Source organism: Sminthopsis crassicaudata, chromosome 3 (assembly GCF_048593235.1).
Source record: "Sminthopsis crassicaudata isolate SCR6 chromosome 3, ASM4859323v1, whole genome shotgun sequence".
NCBI lineage: Eukaryota > Metazoa > Chordata > Mammalia > Dasyuromorphia > Dasyuridae > Sminthopsis > Sminthopsis crassicaudata.
Window position 1 is genome coordinate 40104036 of NC_133619.1, and position 26987 is coordinate 40131022.

General features: G+C 40.1%; 1 protein-coding gene and 1 pseudogene across 3 annotated transcripts; one reads left to right on the forward strand and one right to left on the reverse strand.

Moving 5' to 3' along the window:
* LOC141561854 (26S proteasome regulatory subunit 10B-like) overlaps window positions 1-620 on the forward strand; it is a 5406-nt pseudogene extending 4786 nt beyond the window's left edge.
* Window positions 621-4620: 4000 nt separating this feature from the next.
* Window positions 4621-24030, reverse strand: LAMP3 (lysosomal associated membrane protein 3). 3 transcript variants are annotated; one of them, XM_074298301.1, is made up of 7 exons: window positions 23746-24030; window positions 20618-21542; window positions 19508-19636; window positions 14945-14999; window positions 12087-12257; window positions 9337-9498; window positions 4621-5621 (listed from the first exon to the last, which is right to left on the reverse strand). In XM_074298301.1, the coding sequence occupies exons 2-6, from the start codon at window positions 21035-21037 to the stop codon at window positions 9359-9361; spliced, it is 915 nt and encodes a 304-aa protein (XP_074154402.1). In that variant the 5' UTR covers window positions 21038-21542; window positions 23746-24030; the 3' UTR covers window positions 4621-5621; window positions 9337-9358. The 3 variants fall into 3 exon arrangements, with proteins under 3 accessions (XP_074154402.1, XP_074154405.1, XP_074154403.1); XM_074298302.1 differs by lacking the exon at window positions 4621-5621 and adding an exon at window positions 6351-6419 and having other exon boundaries at window positions 23746-23896; XM_074298304.1 differs by lacking the exon at window positions 9337-9498 and having other exon boundaries at window positions 23746-23894.
* Window positions 24031-26987: the final 2957 nt, after the last annotated feature.

Here is a 26987-nt window from a genome sequence, read left to right on the forward strand (position 1 = left end):
CTAGGGATCACCAACAATGCATCCTTTTCTTGGATGAATAGATGTTATTGGTGGCCGTCATTTTCTTCCTTTTTTTTTTTTTTTTTTTTTTAAATTCCCTGAGGCTGGGGTTAAGTGACTTGCCCAGGGTCACACAGCTAGGAAGTGTTAAGTGTCCGAGACCAGATTTGAACTCGGGACCTCCTGAATTCAGGGCTAGTGCTCTATCCACTGCGCCACCCAGCTGCCCCTGTCATTTTCTTCTAAGGGTACTTCAGCTGATAAAGAAATTCAGAGAACTATAATGGAGTTACTGAATCATATGGATAGATTTGATACTTTGCACAGAGTAAAAATGACCATGGCTACAAACAGACTAGACACATTGGATCCTGTTTTGTTGTGTGCAGGAAGATTAGATATATTTATATTGATTTACCAAATGAACAAGCAAGATTAGACATAATGAAGATTCATGCATGTCCTTTCACAAAACTTAGTGAAATAGATTATGAAGCTCTCAAATGGCTTTAATGGAGGCGGTCTGAGAAATGTTTGCACTGAAGCAGATATGTTTGTAATTCGTGCTGATCATGCATGATTTTGTAGTACAGGAAGATTTCACAAAAGCAGAAAAGTAGCTGATTTAAATAAGTTGGAATCTAGACTATAAACCTGTTTTAAGTTATACTTCTTAAAAGGTATTAGATATATAAAAATAAAGTTGAGGAAAATATGTATTGGGTATGATCTCATTAAAACATATTAAATATATTACATATAAAGTAATTCATTAATTCTATGTACAATACTGGAGCAAAAGATTATAGATTTGTCAATGAGCCATTTATTGCAGCAAATTAAATGAGTTGGATAAAGATTTTCAAAATAGTTACTTTGTGAAAAAATTTTAAAATATTGAAATGACTTGAGGTTTCAGTTTTAAAAGCATTTTGATAAATGACATTTTATATTATTTTACTTGTTCATTTGATTGAATTGAATAAAATTTGTTTATTCAGAAAAAAAGAAAAGAAAATCACTTTTAGTGACTGAATGGAAAAAGAATTGGCTTGGAGAGAGACTTAGGACAGGTAGATCGCTCAGTCCAAGGTGATGAGACCGCTCCAGACTGCTGTTAATGTCAGAGAAGAAAAGGGAGTTTATTTGAGAGGGTAAAAAGTGAAAATGACAGCCCTCAGCAAGAACTTCGATAAGGGATTGAGAGCCTGGCTCCTGGGTTGTAAACTTAAGGATCTGAGAGCATGGACTGCCCTCTACAGTAATAGGAAGGTAGGAGCAGGATGGATTAGGGGAAAAGGTAGAGTTCTGTTTGGGGCAGGGTCAGTTTAAGAAGTTAACTGGATATCCAGTTCAAGATTTAGGAAAGCCATTTGGAGACTGGAGATCAGCAGAGATTCTTTCTTTAATCTCCTTCTTTCCCTCAATAAAGGTTCTGGAGAACCATTTGGAACTATGCCCAACTCTGGCTATAAAACTAAGTACACCCTTTGACCCAGCAACACCACCACTAGGTCTGTATCCCAAAGAGATCAAAGAAAAGGAAAAAGGAATTACTTGTACAAGAATACTTATAGCAGCTCTTTTTGTGGTGTCAATGAATTGAAAATTGAGGGAATGCCTGTCCATTGAGGATTGGTTGAACAAGTTGTGGTATATGATTGTGGATGAAATACTACTGTGCCAAAGGAAATAACGATCAAGTTGCTTTCAGAAAAACCTGGGAAGATATGAACTGAGGCAGAATGAAGTGAGCAGATGCAGGAGAACATTGTATATAATAACAGCAATATTGCAATATTCAATAATCAATGGTGAAAGACTTAGCTACTCTGATCAATACAATGATTCAAGACAATGCTGAAGGTGATGAGATAACTAGGAGAGAGGATGTAGAGAGAGGGCCCAGAACTCAACCTTGAAGCATACTTTGGCTAAGGGAATTATCTACATAGAAATAATTGAACCCATGTAAATTTTAGTCATGATGAAAAATATAATCCATCATCACAAAAATAATGGATGAACTCAGATTACAAATTTTAGTATCACCTTTTCACTTAACTTTTTTTTCTTTTGGTTGCAACTTGGCTCATATAGAAATATTATTTGCATGACTTCACATGTTTAATGGATATATTGCTTGCCTCTCAGTGAGTGAGAGATGAGTATGTGGGAGGGAGAGAATTTGGAATTTAATTTTAAAAATGAATGTTGAAAATAAACAATGTTTTAAAAAGAAAAAACTCAAAGTGCTTCACAAATGTAGGTTATTCGTTTTAATATTAGCAATAAATTATTTGCTGCAGAATTCTAGGAAATATTGAGATAATTGGAGTTCCTTTTTGCAATTATTGCATTTCTCTGTGCTAGGCTTATGATCTGTTTCCTAAGCTCCTTAAACTTATTTTGGGTGTTCTATATACTGAGGTGACAATATTTCTGTCTGCCTTTACTGTGGGTAGTCAGCTTCTTTAGAACATTCTCATCTATATGGCCACAAGGTGGTGCTATGCTGTCGTGAGTAAGGAATAAATACAAAAATGTAATAGAATTGAAGATTGGAATAGAATCATAGAATAGAAACTGAAAAAAAACTTCAGAAGTCCTATTCATTGAATTGGAAAGAGTTCCTGCTCTTTCCTGGACAGCTCCGAAGTTCTTCTGTATTTAATATTTTTCTTACTCAACCACTTGAAAAACCTTCACTATTTGGAACTTCTTTCTTGTTTCTAGCTACGTATTTTATATACCAAAACAGACCCATTGCTCTGTAAAACTAAGTGTGAAGTTGCTTAGGACTCACTGATGACATCTTACAATACAATGCTTGTTATTCATTTTTGTTGTTATTGTTCAATCATTTTCAGTTGGGTCTAATTCTTTGTGACATCTTTTTGAGGTTTTCTTAGCAAAGATACTGGAGTGTTTTGCCATTTCCTTCTTCAATTCATTTTACAGATGAGGAAACTTAGGCAAATAAGGTTAAGTGACTTGCCCAGGGTCACCCAATTAGTAGGTGTATAAGACCAGATTTGAACTCAGGAAGAGTCTGCCTGACTCCAGGCCCAGCACTCAGTCCACTATACCTCTATTTTAATTTCTATTATTTAACTTCTCCAGAAGGAAGTTCAATATCTCTGGTTCCCAAAATGCCACTACATACTTCTCCATTTTTTCAGCTAAACAACTTGAAAAGCCTATATTTGATGTTTTTACTCCCTTCCCTCTAATTCTCTTTTAAATCTTGTATAATCTGGTTTCTGGCTTCATCATTCAACCAAAACTGCTCTCTTCAAAGTTACCTATATCTCTTAATTGCCAAATGAAATGACTTTTTCTCAATCCTCACTTGTAGAATTTTAGTGTCAGTCACTACCACCATCCCCAATTGTTCCTTACCTTCTAGGATTACTTTCCATCTACTCTGTATAAATTATGTATATCTTTCTTTCCCTCTCTTCCTCTCTTCCTTCCTTCCTTCCTTCCTTCCTTCCTTCCTTCCTTCCTTCCTTCCTTCCTTCCTTCCTTCCTTCCTTCCCTTCTTTTCCTTTTCTCTCCCTCTTCTCTTTCTGGCCACATAGGGAACCATACCTTTACCTGTGAGTGCTTGGCCCAAAAGAATATAAATTTTCATCACTGATACCTAACTAGATATCTCGGTGTTTCCAGACTAGATTTATTTTTTAAGTACCATGCTTTAAACCCAAATCACTCAGGCTTTCATTGATTGGTCAACAATAGATGCCAAGCCAAACCTCACTGGGTCCTTGTTTGGATTCTGATGAGTATGAATTAGTGTAAATGGCAATTGTTTCTGTTTTGGCTAGAAATCCTGAGGATCTTCCTCTCCCAGATTGGTTTTTGTTTTGACTAAGTAAAAAGAGGTCATTCTTTGTCTCATTTTTACCTAGCACATTCACTGAATGGGCATTGCCTCAGACAAAAGAGATGTTTGGGAAGGACCTTAGTTTTAAAAGGCCAAAGCCTCCCACTGCATCCAGGGCCATCTCCAGTTGTCCTGATCTCTACCTGGCCACCGGACCCAGATGGCTCTAGAGGAGAAAGTAAGGCTGGGGACTTTGCACCTCTACTTCCCCCCAACTTGAATCCTCACTGACGTCATGGTCACTTTCCAGAACGAAGGAACAAACAACATATATCCTGTAATATCTATTTATTTACATGTTGTCTCTCTCATTAGAATGTGAACTTCTGAAGGATAGGGGCTGCTTTTGCCTTTCTTTGGACTTCAAGTGTTTAATATAGGGACGAACATATAGAAAGTGCTTAATAAATAATGGTTGACTGACTGCCTATAAATGAAGTAGTCAGATGACATGATTTTCAAGGTCTCTACCTTAAATCTATGATACTAGAAATAGATTTTCTGGTTAGTTACTTATACTCATTAATCTGTTTCTCCCTTCAGCCAATTGTTGCTTTTTTTTTTTCTTTTTTTCTGAGGCAATTGGGATTAAGTGACTTGCCCAGGGTCACATAGCCAGGAAGTGTGAAGTATCTGAGGCCAGATTTGAACTCAGGTCCTCCTAATTTCAGGGCTACTACTCATCACCTAGCTGCCCCTCTTTAAGAGAAGAATATATAATTCAATTCAGCTCAATTTAGTCAACATTTATTAAATTCCAACTGTGTACAAGGCTCTGGGCTAGGAGCAGGGAGTAGAAAGATGAAAAATAGACTTTGTATAAATGCACATAAACTTTTTAAAAAACTTTTTCTACCTTATATCAAAAAAAGGGAACAATATCAACTAATATTCTCATGTCACAAACTCAAGAGCCAGCAAAAGCACTATCTTTGTGTTCTTGGCAGAGTTCAAAGGAACATGGATCTAGAGCTGCAAGCAATTGAATCCAACTCCCTTTTTGCACCAGAGGAAACTGAGGTCCAGAGAGGTCATAGGTTTATGGATGTGGAGATGGAAGGGACTCTAGAGGCCAGAAGATTAATTCTCCCACTTTACAGATGAGAAAACGGAAGCTCAGTGTGGGAAAATATCTTGATAACGTCAAAGACAAAAAAGAAAGTCTAACTTTTGGCCAAGGAGGCCACATCTCTCAAGCAAATAAAAAACTAACAAATAGCCACTAGTGTAGGCCCCTTCAACCACCAGCTGTGTCATTGACAGGCAAAGGCTTGCTCCATTTCAGAAAATACTTTGCTCTTTTGGTGCTCTTGTTTCTTACAGGGGAAACCAATCAATAATCTTCAATAATCAATTAAATATTGTCACACATACTCCTCCCCATTCCACTCATATTCCCCCACTTCCCATCAAATCATGAATATTTTTTCCTCTCTTTTACTGAATATTGGCCTGGATAAAATTGGGAAATGTTGGGGTTTCAGATCAGAGCAATGAACATTAATTTTAAAATTTGCTACCAGAGAATTCCCTAAGGTCTTGAAGATGATTAAGGAATTCCAAACTCTTTCATTTCTTTCAGGAATTCCTTATAGCACCTAGATCCTCTGATATCCCATTGACTTTTTCCTCAGACGAATTCCGCAGAAAACCAAGATCACAATGCAGAGAGGAATGACGATCAAAACGATCACTGGAACCATAATCGCGTAGTCAGATGTGCATTCATTCACTAAAAGAAGAGACAGATACAGGATTGTAGGAAAAGAGTAAGACTGTGACAACATTTTACAGATCACAAGGAGTCCTCACTGGACTTGCCCTGCAAAGAAGGGTCTCAAATATTATTGAAGATAATTTGTATCACTAGATGGGTAGCATTTTGAAAACACTAGATCACCCATATTTTCTACTTTATAATTTTAATGACTTTTTTCCCTCTCTTTCAATGAACCAAAAACATTGCAAAGCCGTCCTGAATTAGGGTTTGATTTTTGTTGTTGTTGTTGTTTATGGGTAGGAGGGGTCAGGTCAAGGGAGGAAGAGTGCCATCTGTATGGAGAACTCCCATGTAGAATTTTCCTTGACCATTGAGTAACTTGTCTATAACTTTTAGTCTTAGAAAGTTGATTAGGGCACTAAGAGATTAGGTGACTTGCTTAGTCACACTTAATCAAATACAGAGGGAGAACTTGAATCCTGTTTTCCCTGATTCCCTCTAACCATTATGTTTCACTGCCATGTATTTATGAAAGCTAAAAAAAAGGATGTTATCCAACTTGGGAAATCTGTATCTTACTTTATTCCAGTGTGCTGTGATTCATAATTAAAAAATGAATCTATTTATCTTGAAGATACCTGTTTCTAGGAGCACCATTGTGATCTTTCCTTCCAAATCATTTTAAAAACACAGCATTGTGAATACACAAATAACAGAATCACAGAGCTAGAAAGGAAACTTTAAAGTTTATTTTAGTCTAGCACCAGAGATTCTTCTCTTTTTGTATGTGTCTGGTGAAAACTGAGGATCCTGTTTTAGAAAAAAATAGTTTTAAATGAATTTTAAATGATTAATATAAAATGCATAAGATTACAAAACCACTATTCATTTTTTCCCATCCAAGTTCCCAAACTCCAAATGAATCCATGGATCTCAGGTTATGAGTCCTTCTTGGTCCAAACCCTTTCCCTGAGTAGAAAAACCCTTTTCCCCACAGAACTTACTAGAATCTATTACTATTCCCTGGCAACAGACCCCAAAAGCCTAATAAGCATTGAGAGGAGGTAGTAGAAGTTCAGGTCAAAAAGCTCTATATCATTAGAAAAAGCAATAGAATGAGAGAATGAATTGGAAGCAAGTGCATGACAGAAAAACTAGCAGAGAGCTAGAGACCTGGGAAATAAACATCAATCAGCAAGAACTATAGCCAAGCTTCTTAGGACTAAGACCTAATGGCAACTTCTGGCAACTGAGCAGAGAGTAAGAAGTCATCTTTCTCTTTTGACAGATGTCAAGGCCACTAGTTGCTTGAATACCTTCATGACATAGCAGAATATGCTTCTTATCCTTGTATCATTCTACTTCTCTTGGCACACTCCCATGCCCCATCATACTCCTCATTGCATGCTCCATTGGCATCAGAGCACAACTTCAAAGCCAGGAATCTGCCCAAAGGCAGAATCCAAGAGGGATGGAGAGCACAGCTCATCCCTTTCATATAACCTGTGACTTGACACTTCTAATTAAAATGCTTCCAAACTTTGGTTCCATTCTTCATTGTTTACTAGGAACTCTTATTACAAGTACAACTTAAGAAACATTTAGCTAAGAATGGAATCATTCTTCCAAATTTAGAATTTAGAGCTGGAAGGAACCTTAAAGATCATCTAATCCAACCTTATCCCTTTATAGGGGAGGCTAATGATTTTATAATAATGAATATTAAATCATATTCATGATTATGAGAAAGAGAAATGGAAAACAAACAGATCTGATTCATTTTTATGTTCTGGACTTCCAATTCCACTGCATTATTCTAGGTATCCCATTTAATCAACAAAATTTTGGTCTAGTTATAAAAGATTAGCCTTGCTTTGGGGATACTACAAATAGGTTTAACTATTCATACTGGGACAGGACACATGGACAATGTATCACAAAAGCAAGTTTAGTATTCACTGACATGATAACATGGAAACTTCAGATGAACATGGGGCTTCTCCAGTGAAACTGGACAGGTCTCTGAGCCCCATTCCTCATCCTCAAAGCCCATGATAATTTTAGAGCTATGAGGCTTCAAAGGCCATGTATACCTTCATTTATAAATAAGGAAACTGAGGCCTTGGGATGGTAAGTGATTAGATCTTGCTGACATTGGTAGTAATTTTCTGAGCTCAGATTTGATTTTAGAATTGATCTTCTGACTTCTGAGCCATCATTCTTTCTATTGTTTTCTCTGTTGAGCATTCTGAGACTCTTGAGTTACTCTGGGAAATCTGGTTGGCCAATGATTGAGAACAGTTGTAATGGATTTCCAGGGTAATCATTAGTAACCCAATGTGGGATTTCTTGACACTTTAGAGGGGCTATGATAGTATCAAGGCCTTCTAGAGGTTTCAGACTCTATTTCATTCCTGATACTTTCAGAAATTTAAGGAATTGAAATTCTCCCAAAGAACAACTAATAAGTGATTGCAGCAACCAGAGTTCCCAATGTCTATGAATGTCATAAGATAAATCATGAATTATGTCCTTGGGGTGGGGGGCATCTTGTTCTTTAAAAACAGTTGAAAAATTAAAATATGTAGAATCTTATTTTTTCTTTTCTTTGTAGAATTTATGGTGGTTTGAAAGAATTGTTATTGTATTAAATAGTCTTAAGAAGTTGCCTGAAGCTCAGAAGGATTAAGTGACTTGCCTTTAGCTAAGTGTCAGTGATCAATCAATTTTGAACCCAGAAATTCTCAACTCCAAATAACTCTGTCCACTATATTCTCTGTTGCCTCAAAATTCTAGGTCATCAAATTTCAATATAGCCTGTTTTGCAGGAAAAGGTAGAACAGAACAGTTTTCTCTCTATTTTAGATGTATTTTGTGACAAGAATCATTGCTTTGTAATTTCTTAAAATATTTGTATGTGTGTATGTGTGAGTGAGACAGAGACAGAGAGAGAGAGCAAGAGAGCACCCTCAGGAAGGTAGTTTTAGCTTTGAAACTTGATAATGTTTTAATGTTTTGCAAAGGAAAAAATATATACTCAAACTATCCCAAAATATAGAAGAGGAAATTTGGAAGCTTAGAGCAGGGACAAGTGACATAACAGATATACAGAATAGGGAAAAGAGAATTGAGAGAATAGAGAATAAATGAGTCCTGAAGTGAAAAGTAAAGGTGTAGAAATTTTAGAGTCATTTCTTGCAAAATTTGTCAATTTTGCAACTGAATCATAATGTGAAGTTGGATTTTGGTCCTGAATCTAGCAGTTTTAAAAGATTTCTGGAAACCCATATAGATTTGTCTAAATGCAATCATTTTCTTAATTAACATAAGAAGACTCAGATTAGCTATGAAAAAATGCAAGAAGCATGTGCACAGTTGGAGAACAGGTCTCCTAAATTTTGAGAAGTTTTCTTCCTTTTCTAAGTGCCCAGATTATTAATGGCTTACTTTGCTCCCTGCTCTTTATTGAGCTGTCCAGACTCCTTTCCTTTACAGAAATGAGAGATTCACAAGTTAGCTTAAGTAAACTGTAGGGGAGACTAGCAACTCCTATCCCAGACGCCCCCCTCATCCCTCTGAACCCCGGACAATTCTGCTGACATAACTGTGAACCAGCCTCATCCCAGACCCTCCTGATGGAATTGTTAGGGGGGAAAAAGTCAATTCTGTCTTAGACTGAGCTAGCGGTATGCAATAGCCAAGGAAGGCTATTGAACTTTCTACGCACATTTTGTAGAAGGGAGTTGATTTTAGATGCGTTCATATCCATTGCCGGGCCGCTTCCTGGCAACTAGGCATGCAGTAAGCAAAACCCCAAGTAATCCCGCGATACTCAGGCCCACAGCCACAGGGATTTCTCTCCTGTTTTTATCACTGAAGCATTCATCCACTGCAATTAAAGTTAGAGTGAGAAATATTACAGCCATAGAGGGGCAGCCAGGAGGAGTTGATGAATATACATATCAGGACATTGAAGGGGAGAAAAGCTTAGTGAGTTTTTCAGTCAGATGGTCCAGGATAGTATAAAATAGCAATCTACTTCCAAACCACCACCTCCCCCACCCTGAAAAAAATCCTGTGTACTGTATTTCAAGGCATCATAAATGAAAAACTAGTCAAGTTTACTAGAATGAGAGAGTAAAATGAAAATCAAAAGAATTCACTAGTTACATCTTGAGAGATAACTCAAAATGAAAACTTCCAGGAATATAAAAATTTCAAAATCTTGAGTTATTTTATGAGTTTTCACCTTGTTGGTTAAAATCAAAGCAGAATTTGGATGGAAAAGATATAACTATGGTGGAATAGTATTGTGCAATAAGAATGATGAACAGGAAGATTTCAGAAAAGCCTGGAAAGACTTGTATGAACTGATACAAAGTGAAATGAGCAGAATCCGAAAAACATTATATATAGTATAAGCAACATTGTGTGACGATCAACTATGAATGACTCAGCTGTTTTTAGCAACACAATGATCCAAGACAAATACAAAAGATTCACAAAGGAGAATGCTTTCCATAACCAGATAAAGAACTGATGGAGATGGAAATATAATTTTTTCACTTACTTTATTCTTTTTCATTGTCCCCTCCCCTTTTGATCTGTTTCTCTTTCACAACTGTGACTGAATATGGGAATATGTTTTATATGTATAATCTATAAATAGTCTGCCATTTTCAGAAGAAGGGAAGGGAGGGAAGGAGAAAAAATTAAAACTCAGAATCTTATAGAAATGAATGCTAAAAATTGTCTTGATGTGATGGGGCGGGGGGGGGGAATGAAATACTTAAAAAAAAAAAAAGAAGAAATGACTGTGAGAAAGTCCCCTTTATGGCTGGTAATGTAGATCTGCTAATAGTTAAGAAGAATGGTTTCCCAAAACGGCTTACTGTTGTTCTGAGTTATCAGTTCTCTCTTTAATGGAGATTTCCAGTTCTAATAATCAGAACAAGGTAGGTTCTATAATTGAGATCCTGAATTGTACCAATTAAGCACCAATTTAAGTAAGGTCTGAATTGAGAAGTTTTTCAAGATCTCAAAGGTATTCTTCTAATATAGCCAATCCAGAAGCAAATAAGTGTTTTAAATAATGTTGAGGGGTATATGTATGTGTCCCTATACACAAGTGCCCGTGCATGCATATACTATTGTCCATGCTTATTTGATCATGTGGATAAAGTAAAAATATATATTTGTAAGAGTAAGGCCTTGACCTTGTTTAATTATATTGTTGAGATTGTATGGGATCAAAGGAAATGCCCCAGGAATTTATCTGTTAGGATTACTAAGTGAGAACTACATTTATCCAATATTATTTCCTCATTTTACAATTGAGGAAACTAAGGCCCAGAAGTCAAATGGCTTAACAATTGTCACGTAAGTAGTAAAATGCAGAGCCAAAAATTACACATTCTATTGCATTACACTGTTTTCTTTAAATCATACATTTTCCTATTTTAAATGTCTTTGATTTAGTATAAATAAATGGATATTTTTCTGAGCATAAGTAAGTACCAATGCATGATTTAAAGTATGTGATAGGAAGGCTTGTATTTATATTTGAATACACATACACACACACACACATATGTGTGGTGCGTGCACGTGTGTGTGTTTGTGGGCGTGTATGAGGGATGGTGCTGATGAAGGGATAGTCACATCCTGACAAGTTGTGCAAAAAGATATTTTAGCATGCATTTAGATGCCTATTGGTCTAAGTTCTCTCTCTCTCTCTCTCTCTCTCTCTCTCTCTCTCTCTCTCTCTCTCTCTCTCTCTCTCTCTCTCCCTCTCTCTCTCTCTCTCTCTCTCTCTCTCTCTCTCTCTCTCTCTCTCTCTCTCTCTCCCTCTCTCCTCTCTCTCTCTCTCTCTCTCTCTCTCTCTCTCTCTCTCTCTCCTCACACACACACACACACACACACACACACATGTGTGGTGCGTGCACGTGTGTGTGTTTGTGGGCGTGTATGAGGGATGGTGCTGATGAAGGGATAGTCACATCCTGACAAGTTGGGCAAAAAGATATTTTAGCATGCATTTAGATGCCTATTGGTCTAAGTTCTCTCTCTCTCTCTCTCTCTCTCTCTCTCTCTCTCTCTCTCTCTCTCACACACACACACACACACATGTGTGGTGCGTGCACGTGTGTGTGTTTGTGGGCGTGTATGAGGGATGGTGCTGATGAAGGGATAGTCACATCCTGACAAGTTGGGCAAAAAGATATTTTAGCATGCATTTAGATGCCTATTGGTCTAAGTTCTCTCTCTCTCTCTCTCTCTCTCTCTCTCTCTCTCTCTCTCTCTCTCTCTCTCTCTCTCTCTCTCTCTCTCTCACACACACACACACACACACACACACACACACACAGAGTTTCTAGAGTGCCCATTGCTGTGGTTACTTCAGCAATGTTTGAAGTTGTCTCTTGTGTCTCTACATATAAACTGTGTGAGTTTTTCCCTCCTTTCCTCCCAACTTACCATTCCCAAAGTGTTCACCATCAAAATCAAAGGCTTGGAGATGGACATCAGTGGTGTGTAACTGGAGAGAAGATGACAAATTAACACTCTGTTCACTGACACACTTGAAGGAGTATCCCGCTTTGGTCTCAAACATTGTCAGCCCATCTTTCAGGCCACTGTAGTTGTTCACTGCAAACACCAAGAAGGATCACAAGGTTAGAGCTGGGATGGACTCTAGAAAACAGGGATCCAGAAAAACAAAATTATTTGCCTAAGATCATGTGTTAACTAGAATAAAACTTGACCTTGAGCCTGGATCCCTTAGTTCTTTCTCTTCCAATCTTCTGTTTCCCTGGGTTGCAAGCATTGGCTTTTTAGCTTTATTAGTTATAGTGAGTGACTTTTGCCTACTCAAACGGTCACAGTCATCAAAGGGATGTGCTGGCCACTCTTTTAATCACCTAATCTGATGTGGAAGAAAATATGGAGGTAACCTGAGTGGTTAGGTGATCTTGTTTCTTGGAGACCCTCTGAAAGTCAGGCACTATGTGATAGCCATTACTGTGGCATTTGGGTGGATTTTTCTTGATACTTTATATTAAAATGAGTAAACCTCATAAGGGTAAATCCAGCCCCACACATACCACCCAGAATAGAATAAAGAGGAAACAAGAGTTGGTTGAATTTTTTTCATTATCATTTAAAATCCTGGTGGTGGGGCAGCTAGGTGATGCAGTAGATAGAGCACCAGCCCTGAATTCAGGAGGACCCGAGTTCAAATTTGATCTCAGACACTTAACACTTCCTAGCTGTGTGACCCTGGGCAAATCACTTAAACCCAGCCTTAAAAAATAAAATAAAATAAAATGAAATCCTGGTGGTAGTGCTAGTAAGTATGCCTCCTTAACATTGTATATATCCATATTCATTAATCATATATTATAAACTTTCAGTTTTTCACACACAAGAATCAAGAACCTACACTGCATGTAAAATTCTGGAATACTTTCCCTTCTCCCTTCTCCACTTGGAAGCCCTGACTCAGCTCACCATCTTCTGCAGAAGGTCTTTGAAATGCTCCCAGCCACTAGTGCTTTTGCTCTAGAGTAACCTTATATCCACTCTGCCTCATTAGAATGCAAGCTCCTTATAGGCAGGGGCTATTTTAGATGTTTCTATGTATCTCCTGAACTTAGTACAATGGCACAAGATAAACATTTAATAAATGTTTATTGATTGATGGAGTCATTAATAAAGTTATAAAGGATCATCGAAGGGTCACCAATTCAGTTCATTTCAACTATTTATTAAATTACTAATAGTTATAGAGCCTTGTGCTAAGAGCTAAGAGTCACAAAGTTTAGATAAAACATCAACCCTGAATTCATGAATTTATAGTATAATAAGGAGATGTGATGGACAACTGGGTGGCACAGTGGACAGAGTACTAGTCCTGAAGTCAGGAAGATTCATCTTCCTGGGCTCAGATCTGGCCTTAGACACTTATTAACTATCTGACCTTGGGTCACTTGATCCTGCTTAATCTCAATTCCTTATCTGTAAAATGATATAGAGAAGTTAATAAAAGTCATTCCAGTGTCTTTACTGAGAAAACTACAACTGTGGTCATGAAGAGTTAGGCACACTGAAATGACTGAACAACAAAGGAGATATAATAATTTTACAAATAACTATAATATAAATTAATGGATAACAAAAGCATTAATAAGGTATAAAATTAAATACCTAAGGGAATTAGTGATGGTAGTGGTGGTGGATTTAATTATATATTATGAAAGATCAGGGAAGGCTTCATGGAGGAGGGGAAAGTGGTGCAGTGGATAGAACACTAAGTCTATAATCTGAAAGACCTGACTTCAAATTTGACTTCAGACACTTAATAGCTGGATTAAGTCATTTCTGTCTGCTTCAAGTGTAAAATGAGAGTTATACTAGGACCCATCTCACAGGGTTCTTACTCATAGAGGATCAAATGAGATAATCATTGTATAAAGCTCATAGCACAGTGCCTGGCACACAAGTGCTATATAAACATTAGTTTTTATTATTATTTATATGGGCTATAATTCACCAGATGAAGAAGGGGAAGTATGGAATTTTTAAGCATAAGGAACATCATGATCAAAAACACAGAAGTAGGAAAGTACAGGCCATTTTCAGGGACATAGATTAGCATTGGTTTAGTTAGAGGACAGAGAATAGGGAAGTTCAATAAAATAGACTAGAAAGGTGGCATGGTTGATCTTGAAGGTTTGAATTTTACTTGAAGGGAAATAGGGAGTTATTGAAATTTTGATTTTGATTTTTCTAATCAGAAGAGTGATATTATTCCACATGATACATGTAACTCTACCACCATCATACTCCATAGCTTGTTGCAACAGCCCTGGAGCTTCTCTCTTCCTCAACTCAGCATCCTGTGTGATCAGTCTCAGTTTTGCATTCCCTTAACCCTGACCCAGTGGACCAAACTTTAATAATTAAACATCATTAGCTAAACTCTTGCCCATGACTATTGTTGACATGAGTCAGTTTATGTTATGAAGTCTTTTTGCTGGCTAATGTTTAATATGTTCATGAGATACCAGTGAGCTCATGCTTACCTAATGATTGTGATATTAGCTTTTGGACTTATGTTGAATTTATCTAACTTATATCCAATAGATCTTTGCCCCACAGCTTTTAATGCTTTGCAGAGAACATTAGTTACTCTAGGCAGCATAATATAGTATCCCTCCTTCCCCCAAAGTGCTGGACTTGAAGTCAGATTTCCAGAGTTGAGATCCTATATAGCTCTTTCTGTCTTCTTTCTCTCACTATCTCCCTACCCACTCCCTCACAAATATTTTACTTACTTGATGAGACAGTCAAAGAGGCCTCCACTGTTTCTAGATGGTATGACTGTTTTACCTGTAAAAACAAAACAAAACCTTTTATATTAACTTTTGCGTGATTTTCATTTTATGACAATGACACCCAAGCTTAAATCAGAATTTCTTAGGATTTCAGATACTGAACATCTTTGGTGAGGAAGAAGGACAGAGCTTGCCAATGGAACCCATAATCCAAGATGGGAGAATACTTCAAAGTCAAGAGTAGATGATAACCTATGGGTAAGATTTCTTTGACAAAAAAGTGAATTCTTTTGTAGGTCTGCTACATGAAAGAAACTGGGGATTCAAAGAGTCAAGTGTCTTGCCTCAGGTCAACCAGACAGTAAACTTAAGGCTCGATCTTTTGACTTTCAATGTAGCTTCCTCTACAGGTCTACACCAGGAAGTAACTTTGAGAAACAAATCAAGGAAAGGCACTGATTTGGGTTAGGGCAGATGGGGAACATTTGTGGGCAGTTAAGGAGAAGCAGAGAAGAGATTGAGGAAGCATGAGAGAGGCTGAGATCTGGAGCAAGATCTTGATGGAGGGAGGCAGATCTTTTGTGATAAAAAGAAAAGAGAAAGAAATAGAAATTCATAATACAGAGATTCTGAGGAACTGAAAATTCTGAGAGAGTTCATATCAGCGTGAAGAGAGGACCCCGCTACTCTGAAGATCCTTGGGGGAAATCTTCAACTTTGCCTCAATAAGGGACACTGCCCCAAGTCTTTTTCCTTTAAATGAATTTAAGTTTTAACTGCTTGAGGGGAAATGACAAGGGAACCCCAAAACTCTGAAAAATCCTTAAAGGAAAAAAGCTCCTTGGACTCTGCCTCAGGACTCCACCCTAAGCACAAACAGTTTCATTTTTGTTATCTGGGTGGGGACAGCTCAGTCCCGAAACCCATGGAATTCAACTCAGATTCTAACCCTGGCTGAAACCCAGCCAGGAGCCAGTCTGGGACTCCACCTACAAAGCCCCCTTCAGCTTGTAGCCAAAGCCCCCTATTATAAAAGAGCCAAGCTGGAGCCCTCTCTTTGCAGAGGTTCCAAATATGGCAGCTTTACGCCTGGCATGCCAAAGGATCTCTGTCCACTGGAACCCTGGTTCTGGTGCCTTTTATCTCTATTTTCAACTTTACTAACTAGACTTTCAAACCCCATAATAAACCTCTTTTAGGTTTTCGGGTCTGTAAATTCCTTTACAAAAAATTCCTTTTATTATCCACTGCACAGGTTTCCAAAGAGAACATCTGGTTAGATTCTCCTCAAGGACCCTCAACCTCTTCTCAAATAGGAGAAATTGATGTGTGCTATCCACTCTCACAATGAAGGCACCTCTAGGAATGATGGGCCATTCCTCCGGCTGCACAAGACTGCATAGAAGAGAACAGAAACAGATATTGACCAATTAAGGGAAAATGAAATAGGCAGAATGCAAAAAGGCACTGGGGTACACACATCTCCTTCTGTGACAGGTTTATGGGACACAGGTGGTCAGAGCGTGGATTACCCAGCTCACCAAAAATGCATTTATAGCATTCACATTTGTAGGAAGTGCTTTCTAGCTTGGAGAGCAACTCAGGCCATGTTTATTTCAGATTCAACCAAAGGAAGATAGTGAAGTTGTTGCAGTTACTACCCTGCCCTGTGGTCCATGGAACTGAACTTCCCCCTGAAAGTGAGAAATAATAACAGCTGACTTATTTTAAGTCCACAAGTCAGTGTAGGTGGATTATGTATCTAGAGCAGAAAAGACCTCAGAAATTACCTAGTCCAACACACATTTTTACAGATGAGAAACTGAAACCCAGGGAATTAAGTGATTTATACAAAGTCACACAGGAAGTAAGCTTTAGAGACAGGATTTGAATCCAGGTCTTTTGACTCAAGATCTGAGCTTTCTAATGCATTATTATATAATAGAAATATGACAGTTATATGATTGCTTGATAATAAATGCTTATTTATTTAAAATTGGCAAAAGGAAAAATTCTTTTTTTATGTGATGTGATTCTGTCATAGGAGAAGTAGGAGGTCTACCAGAGGAAATTTAGATAATGTTAAAAAAAGCTGTCAATAAAAGGTGAGTTTTGTTATTGTTATTTTAAGAAAGGCTCAGTAGCCCCACAGATAGGAAAGGCTACATTTGACTTTTACTCCGGTTTTAAGCATCAGAAGTAACAATGGAACCCATGTCCTCCGGCTCCTTAGTCAGTGTTTTCTCTGCTTTTCTGCCCTTCCTCCCCAATGTTGTTTCTGACAAATGGTGGTCTATCCCCTGCTGAAAAGTCACTATCGATAGTGAAACATGTCCTCTGCCTATTCTACCTGAGAGCAGCAATAATTAGCAGGGAAAGTTTTCATTGAATAGAAACCTTTCTGTACCCATTTTATCCTACCTATGTCCGATGATCCCAAAAGAACCAATATAAACTCTCCCTCAACATGGCTGCCATTCAAGCCCTGGAAGATAACTATTACATCCCCTAATATTATGTTTTCTGGTTAAACATTCCCAGCTCTTTCCATTAGCCTCATTTGATTCAGTCTTCAAGCCTTTCCCCAATCTGGTCACTGCTCTCTGAACAAATTCTGGTTTGTCAGTGTCCAAGAGTTCCCAGAACCCTTGTACATCCTATGGAAAAGTACCTCTGGAATAAGACCCCAGAATTCCCAGAACCCTTGTACATCCTATGGAGAAGTACTTCTGGAAAATGGCCCCAGAATTCCCAGAACCCTTTATATCTTATGGAGGAGAACCTTTGGAATATGATGCATCCTCAGCAATACCTAGGTGGGGGGCTCAGCCAGGAGATGGGGTCTTGGGACAACCATGGGCTGAGGCAGCTGGATGTTTGGTCTCAATCTGAGGATTCTCTGGGAATGGGGCAGGGAGAAAGGGGTCCCATGTTGTCTCAGAAGGGGACAGAAAGAGAGTGAGCCAAACCTCCTAGTGAATCAGTACTGGGATTAGCCCCTGTAGTACTTCTGGGCAAGATAGGGAGACCAGTCTCAAAAGGAAACAAAAAGCATTCCACTTACTATGTGGCCAAGTGGCTCAACCTCCCTGTGCCTCAGTTTCTTCTTCTGTAAAATGAGATGGATACTCTGACCTCTGGGGTTAGGTTTGTTGTGCTGTCTTGGACTTGGATTCATATCTCTGAGGTTTCTCCGCGTTTCATTTTGAGAAATTCCCAGAGGGAGCTTGATGAGGGAGGATCTCATCCCAGATTAAAGCGTATGTGCTAGGTCCTAACTTTCCATGAAAAACCCCATAGAAGGAGAGTGTGTGTGCTCAAGAAGGCGAGAGCTCTTTGAGATGAAATGGGGGAGACAGAAGTGACTCAGGAACCTCTGGAGAACATTGCTTTATAACCAGCAAGAACCTTAGAAACAAGAATCTGAGGTGAGATTCTAGGGAACTCATGAATTTGGATGGGAAACAATTATCTTTGTTTTCACTAATTTTCAACTGAAACTTGAACGACCTTAAAAACATTGTTCTGACACTGGGAAGTGAATGTAAACTGTTAGCACTACTGTCTATCTATCGAGGTTACTTACACCTTTGGAATCTAATACTTAATGTGCAACAAGAAAATGGGATTTACACACATATATTGTATCTAGGTTATATTGTAACACATGTAAAATGTATGGGATTGCCTGTCATCTAGGGGAGGGAGTAGAGGGAGGGAGGGGATAATTTGGAAAAATGAATACAAGGGATAATGTTATAAAAAAAATTTACTCATGCATATATACTGTGAAAAAAAATTATAAAAAAAAAAAACAACCACATTGTTCTGAGAAGGGATCCACAGGTTTCACTAGACTTTTGAAAGGGTCTGAGGCCAGAAAAAAAAAGGAAAAGGGACAATAATACCTAATTTAGTCCATTTCATAGATGAGGAAACTGAGATTCTGAGTGCTAAGATCTGTTGGATAGCCACCCCACGTTAGCCTTACTTTTCCACTTTAGGAAACATTAGGGGGACAGTTTGGATTATCCAGAGGAATGTGGGCTCCTTTCTGGAAAGTGGATTAATCGTTATGACTTCATCAGAGCAATGGGGCATTGTGGCTTTAGATCTGCTGAAGGCCAGTCTCCAAACCCATGCTGGAGAGTCCTGACATTTTGGAACTGGGTTGGGTGGTTAGTCCCTGCTTGAATTATTCTTAGGGAACCCAGGCACTGGACTTACATTGGAATTTTTGAGGGTTTGCTCATTAGTCCAACTTCCTCCTTTAATCCCGTCACAAACCACCTGCCTGTGGAGTCACTTGAGGCTAAGAGCAGCCCAAGAAGTGCAAACTTCCTTCAGTGAAGGGGACTGAAGGAGAGAGAGAGCAAACAGAAAGTGTGGCAATTTCCTCCAGTCCTCCCCCAAAGGCCTTATCTTAAAGATTTCAAAGGGTCCCGAGATTTGGCCTTTTGGAAACTTAGGTTGAAGGGTAGGGAGAGCACTACTCTGGGTCAAAGCCTTCTCTCTTCCCCTCCCACTACTAATACAAAGGAAAAAAAAATCAAGTTTTATTACCTTCGCAAAGGTCAAGTTCACAAATCCACCTGGGAAAGTCAGGAGAAGGTTGGATCTCTGGGGGCCACAGTGCCCTGATGCTTGAGTCCCATTGGGGTCCAGATTGAAGTACATTTGAGATGTAAAATACTAAGCCAGAGAGAAAGAAAGAAGAGCTCAATGAAATGGGAAACAAGATTCAATTTCTTAGGCATCCTGTCTTCCCTCATCTTCCTCTTTCTCCCAAACAAACTGGGTCCCTTGTGGGGAGCCCAGAAGCAAAATCCCGGGGGTCTTACCTGGGAGTTACAGTTTTGCTGATGCAACAACAGAGGAGTATTCATTTAAAATGGGAAGGACCCTTCGATGTTATTTATCAACTCCAGAGAGTCTTAGGGAGTGCTATGGAACACTTTGGCAATCTGATGAAATCTATGGCTCCCTTCCCAGAATCATGTTCTTAAATACACATTCTAGTGAGAGGGCAGTGAAAATTAAAATAGTGAAAATAGATCCCCCCAAATCTATCCAGACTCCTTGGAGATATAGACCCCCCCCCCAGGTTAAGAATCCTGATTTAGTCCAATAGTCTGTTTATAGTTGAAGAAACTGAATTGGGAGTAAATGGCACAGGGATCATGAACTTATATGGGATCACACAACTGAATGTGGAGGTTGTGAAATTATGATTTATTATATTTGATTTGTACACCTATTTTATATATGTATATACCCAGGGTCATATAAAAATTTCTCAGGCAAAAAGGGGCACGAGCAGAAAAAGTTTAAGAAGCCCTGGTGTAAACCATCAAAAAAGCAATAAAATCAAACTTTGTTTTGTAACTTGCCTATTTTTGAAGAGTAAATGCTCACACAGAAAACTTAATAATTGATTCTTCCCAGTCTATTGAGCTGGCCCTAGCCCGTCCCTGGATTCTGGGAGCTACAAGTCCCACACTGCCTTTACTATTTGCCAAGTTATAAATGGAGGGAAATTCTCCTTGATTATATTTTTCTTCATGTTACAGATTGCTCAGGAGGGCCCCTTTCAAAGAAAGGCAGAAACCTCTTACATCTAATGAAGGACCCCCAACCATCCCCAGCCTTCCCATTCTTCTGTCCCCATCTTACTGTTTTCTTGTCCTGAATGAGCAGCTGCACACCCATTTCAGCTCTCAAGCAAGCCCTGCTTCCATTGTAAACCAGATAGTTCCCAGTTTGAGGGGCTGATGGCTGGGGAGCAAGGGTGGGTCGCACGGTTGTCTTGGTAGATGAAGTTGTGGCGGTGACGTGGTGTGTGACGGAGGTGGGGAGAGCCCGGGTGCTCTTTCCTTTGGCTGAGGTTGCAGTCCCAGATGTTGTCAGGGAAGTCTGTTTGGTGGAGGGGGTCATTTGTGTAGTAATTCTTAACGTTGTGGGACCAGCTATTGTCTGAGGGGTCATGGTCCTGTGGGTGATGGAAGTGCTTGACCCTCCTGGGCTAAGAGTGGTGGATGACCCAGGAGCAGAAGAAGTATCAGGATTCACAGAAGTGGTAGTTTGAGGGGTCATGGTCCTCTGAGTGATGGAGGAGCTTGACCCTCCTGGGCTAAGAGTGGTGGGAATGACCCAGGAGCAGAAGTATCAGGATTCACAGAAGTGGTAGTTTGAGGGGTCATGGTCCTCTGAGTGATGGAGGTGCTTGACCCTCCTGGGCTAGGGGTGGTGAGTGACCCAGTAGGAGCCGGAGTGTCTGTACCCTCGGGGGCCCTGGTGTGGGTACTGTCTTGTGGGACCTTTGTGGTGACATCAGGGAGAGTTGCTGGACCAGCTGGCCGTGTGCTTGCCCCCGTGGATGGGGCGGCCGTGGACACTGTTTTCAGGCTTTCTTGGGGTGTTTGCCAGCTGGAGGCAGAGGTGTGGCCTTCTGCTGATCCCATTGGGAGAGTATCATGGGGGGCATAGCTGGTTGGGTTTATGAGGGAAGTTTCTGTGGTGACTTGGACAGATGTCCTTGGGGATCCTCTGACATCGACCAGTTTCCAATTGATTATACCACTGTAGTAGCTCAGAATTGCTGCAAATGAGGAAATGGATGGATTAGAAGCGGATCACTGATCTGGGGCTAGGCATCTGGTCCAATCATTTCATTTTACAGTTTGGTAAACTGAGGCCCATAGAGGCGACATATCTTACCATGGGTAACCTGGATTGGAACTCAGACTTATTATTTTAAATTCAGTGTTTTTTTTCCTATGGCATTGTCATGTGTTTGGTTTTTTTTCCCCCCAACACCACTAAACATTTTATAAAACTATAATTTGGCCAAATTTTGAGTCTTGAACTCTCCCCTTTCTCCCTTCCCCAACAGAGTCACTCTCTCCACAGCACTCCTGAGACTTGAACCTGGAATATGGCCCACAAACATTGCTCTCTGTGCTCACTTATTGAACAGATGGACCAATGTAAGTTCTATGGACAATGGGACCAGCAGGAAGAGATAAACTGCTGAAGTGCCAAGTCCCTTGGCAAGAACCTGAGCCTTTCTTGGGGAAAACCAGACGCTGGGATAATGATGTCCTCTTCCTCATTCTCCCTCCTTCCCTCCTTCTCTCTCTCTCTGTCTCTCTGTCTCTCTGTCTCTCTGTCTCTCTCTCTGTCTCTCTCTCTCTCTCTCTCTCTCTCTCTTTCTCTCTCTCTCTCTCTCTCTCTCTGTCTCTCTGTTTCTCTCTCTCTCTCTCTCTCTTATATGTTATACTACTAATATATATATATATATATATCATATACATATATATATTATAGAGACAGAGAGAACTATGTATGGAGGAATGTTCCACTATCAAGATTCTCCACAGGGATAAAATCTCAGGCCATGAGAGCTGAAACGGACCTTGGAAACCTTAGACTCATTTACAGAAGCAGAACCTGAGGATCAGAGGAGAATCCTCAGTGCATGGATGCAGAGCTGGAAAGTACATTCAAAGCCTCCTAGTCCAATCCTGTTATTTTACAGATGAGAAACAGACCCAGAGGGGTTTGTGCCCAAGTCACTCACACATGATTTCAGATCTGAGAGGGACCTGAAGGGTCATTTAATCCAACCCTCATTTTATAGATGGGAAAACTGAGGACCAAAGAAATTAGATCATTTGCCCTGGATCCCCCAAATGGTAAAATAGATAGTAAGTAATCAAATTGGATTAAGTGATCAGTAAATTAGATTCAGAACAATAATCTTTTTTTCCCAGGGCACTTCCCCACCTCCAAACCACCCACCCAACCAATTGAACGGCTATCTATCTATTTCTTTGCTACCAAGACTTCTAACCTAAAGTTTTGGGAAAATGACAAAAAGAGGGGGCTGAAGAGACTGACATGCCAAAGGTCCCCAGGCTAACTTCTCCGACCCCCTGACCCCCCCCTCTTCTCAACCAGATGGCCCATTAAGTTGTCCTGGACCCATTTCATGTGGTACCATTTCTGTCTGTAGAAGTAACCAAGTAACCTGCTCTGTCTAACTTACAGGGTTGTCAGGGAAGAAAACATGAGGAAACAGGAGAGAAAATTCGAGGAGAAACCTCTCAGGCTCCAGGGCATCATTCCCGAAAGGCAGAGATCTTAAGAGCCCAATGGAGGCTCTGAGTCAGGGACATGATTGTCCAAGTCAAGCCACAAAGGACAATTGAGACTGATTTGGAAGGGGCTCTGGAGACTCAGTTTACCGAAATGTGGACTGTCCTGCCTTCCTTCCCATCCTAGCCAGCCATCCTGTTGTCCCCCCAGGCCAGCCCCCCCACAGCCGGACACCATCCTTTTGCCTCCTCCCATGCACAGAGACAGTCATCAAATCAACAGTGCCATTACTTCCAGAAATAGCCCGTTTAGGCCGTCTGCTCCCCACATCTGTGTCTCCCCAGACCAAAGCTTCCTTCTCCGGCACTCCCGCCACATGCATCGTCCTCCGGGGGAGGAGGTAGCTTTGTGAGAGCGGGCCCTTCTTTCTGGGTGAGAACCAGACTTCCATGAGGTCACAGAAGTGGTAAGTGGCAGAGCTGGGATTTGATCCAGAGTTCTCTCCGGGCAAAATCAGTGGTTTTGTCCCATTGAGCCCCAGCAAAGGCAGGAAGGAGGAGGAGAATGTCTGAATCACCTATTTTGTATATATAAACATATATATGTACATTATATATATATACATTATACATATATGTGTTACAAATACATATTATATATAATTATCTGTATATATGTATGTTGTTAGGGTTTGAGTAGCTCACCGGCAGAGAAGGTAAGTACCATCAGCACTGTCCATGCCTTCCTCATGACTGCCTGGGCCGAGGGTCCCGCGATGGCTGCAAAGAAGCTTCACCGCTTCTCTCTCGAAGGCTTCCTCTAGTTAAACACTTTAAACCACACACTTTGTGTTCCAGAGAATCACGTGAGGAGGAAGAGGCCGGATTAGTCCTGGGTGTTTGTTGTAGCTGATGAAAGTGAAAGAGGCCCATGGATTTTTGTAGGGCCTCCTCCTAAATTAGAAACCGCAGCCAGTGGGGTCAAGGACCTCTCCATGGCTTTTGGGGACAGAACCTGCTTTTCATCGAGGCTTTTAGTGTTTGCAAAGGATGGCAGACTCATGGCTCCCAGAGACTCAAGCACCTGAGCCAAGCACTTGGTTGCAAGAGCTCGACTGGGGCCCCACCGGCTCTCTTCTCACAGGCCCCCTCTTCTTCAAGGCCCTTATTATACACAGCCCTCCTCCCGGAGGACCTTGGGAACTAGAACAGGGGCAGGAGGGCTCCCACAGGGAGGATCCATTGCTCTTTAGTGGCATCCCACGATCTTGGGTGAGACATCTAGACCAATCGGGTCCTCACTTCCTCACAAAAATGGAGAAAGCATCAATGACTTAACACACGGCATTTTCAGCAGTAAGGAGGAACCCCAATTTTGAGACACACTGATCACATTTGTCAATGCTGCTAAAGTGGTGCCCGTTCCCTTTTATTGTCCTGACCAAGTTTCCCTAATGGTCCTATTCTGCCTCAGGTTATAACCACTCCCTCTTAAAGTTAGGATAAAGGTCTTTATTTTAGACCTCAGGCTATACTTATTCCCTCAATGTTTTGATTGGATAAAATGATACATTTTAGACATCATTAAAATATTAGGAGCCTCTCCAGTACCTCCCTCCATTAAGTCATCCTGGGTGTCTCCCTCCATTAGGTCTTCCCCATCCAGGTACCTCCCCCATTATGTCATTGTTCTTGTTGCCCCATAAAAGAAGGCAGTATCCGATGTTTAGGGCTGGATTCTTTGAGACTATAGTCTCATTCAGCCCTGGGACCAAGCATGGATCCATTGGTCCCAGTAAGTCTCTCCGTTAAATAGTTAAATTGTTCTCTCATCTCTATCTTGCTCAGTTTCTCAGGCATTACATTAAGTCAATGGGTAGCTAGCCAGACTATTGGAGAATAATAGTAATTTTTTTTCCCTGAGGCAATTGGGGGTAAGTGCCCAGGGTCACACAGTCAGGAAGTGTTAAGGGTCTGAGATCACATTTGAACTCAGATCCCCCTGACTTCAGGGCTGATGCTCTCTCCATACACCACCTAGCTGCCTCCAGGATAACAGTTCTTGACAGACACTAAGAATTCAAGTCAATTAAGTCTACTACATGCAAGACATAATGGTGGGAATATAAAGGAAAAGGGAAAATCAGGATCATAAGAACAAAAAGTCATGGCATTTGAGTAATCATGGTGTGATTGTGCAAGATCAATGACCAACAAAGTGTTATGTCTGGAAGAAAGCAAAGGCTAATTCAGATTACATTAGCAGAGATTTAGGTCTGGGACTAGGAAAGTGACGGTTCCTTTGTGTTCTCAGGTGGTCCGACCACCTGGAACAATGAACTTCTGGATGCCGTGTTTATGAAGGATTTTGACAACCTGAAATGTGCCTAGAGGAGGGAAATGGGACAGTCCAGGGCCTCCAGCATTGAAGGTAACAGCGGTGTTTATTTTGGAGAAGAGGATACTTAAAGGAGGCAGGATAGCTTTGAAAGATGACCGCTTGATTGTGGAGTAAAGCCAGGAAGCTGCTCCAGCTCTCCTCGTTTCCCTCCAAAACCACCTGAAACCATCTAGATAGAATCTGAGGGGAAAAACCCCTCTCCAGCTCAAGATAGACTGAAAAAACTCCAAGAAAGGTCAGGGCTGAGAAGGGTGTTCAGCCCAGTTCAGACAGACTGGGAAAGCCAGTGAGAGGGTCTTCATCTCAGCAAATCAGCAACTAAGACCCTCATCCTGGCTCAATATAGGAGTAAATCAGGGGGCAGCTTCCAGTCCCAGCTCAGAAGGCAAACTCTGGGAAGCCAGGCTGTTTCCTGGAAAGAGCAGCCAAGCTACCCCGCTACAAACACAAGGGGCCCATGTGCTCAAAGCCGAGGCTCAGAGCTGCGCAGGAAGCTTGGGAAGGCTTCCCAGGAGCAGAGCTCCACCTTAGAAATAAAAAAAGAGGAAATACCAAAAGAAAAGGAAAGAACATGAACAAGAAACAGAAAAGAACCGTGACCATAGAAAGTCACTATGGTGAGAGGGCAGACCAAAGCACAAATTCAGATGAAGACAATGTCCACAGAAGAAATCTCAAGGAGTGAGATAAATTGGGGAAAGCTCATAAACGATTTCAAAAGGCAAATAAGAGAGAGAGAAGAAAAAATGAGAAAAGAAATGAAAGGTATGCATGAGTCAGAAGTTTGGAAAAGGAACGAAAAAAATTGTCTGAAGAAAACAACACCTTAAACGGTAGAATAAATTAAATGGAAAAAGAACTATAAAAAATAACTGAAGAAAATTACACATTAAAATCTAGAGTAGGGCAAATGGAAGTGAATGACTTTGTGAGACAGCACGAATCAGTCAAATAAATTTTAAAAAATGAAAAAGTGAAAGAAAATTTGAAATAGCTTATTGGCAAACAGCTGATCCTTGAAAATAGATCCAGAAAAGACAATTTAAACATTATTGGCTTAGCTGAAGCTCATGACCAAAAAACGATCCTGGATAGCATTTTATAAGAGATCATTAAGGAAAACTGCCTCAATATTCTAAAAATAAAGGAGGAAATACTCATTGAAAGAATCCATCTATCACTTCTGGAAAGAGATCCCACAGAGAAAACCCCCAGGAACATAGTGTTGTGAAACTCCAAAACTATAATCTCAAGGAAAAAATACTGCAAGTTGCCAGACAAGAACAATTGAAATATCAAGGAGCAACAGTAAGGATTCCCCAAGATCTGGCAGCTTCTACAATGAAGGATTAGAGGGCCCACCATATTCCTGAAGGCAAAGGACCTGGGTCGACAACCAAGAATTAATTACCCAGTGAGAGCATGATCTTTCAGGGGAGATCATGGAGCTTTGATGAAGTAAGAGACTCAATCACTCCTATTGAAAAAACCAGAACTAAACTTTTAAAAAGAGTTAAAAAAAAAAAAAAAAGAAAGAAAGAAAAGA

Bases quoted from the DNA above. Each gene is read 5' to 3' on its own strand.
- LAMP3 (XM_074298301.1), bottom strand. From the start codon at position 21,037: ATGACCCCTCAAACTACCACTTCTGTGAATCCTGATACTTCTTCTGCT. The intron at 19,637-20,617 runs GTAAGATGGGGA...TCTCTGGCTTAG, and splicing joins TCATTCAGGACAAGAAAACA to TATTTTACATCTCAAATGTA. The intron at 15,000-19,507 runs GTAATAAAACTT...TTGTTTTTACAG, and splicing joins TGAACTTGACCTTTGCGAAG to GTAAAACAGTCATACCATCT.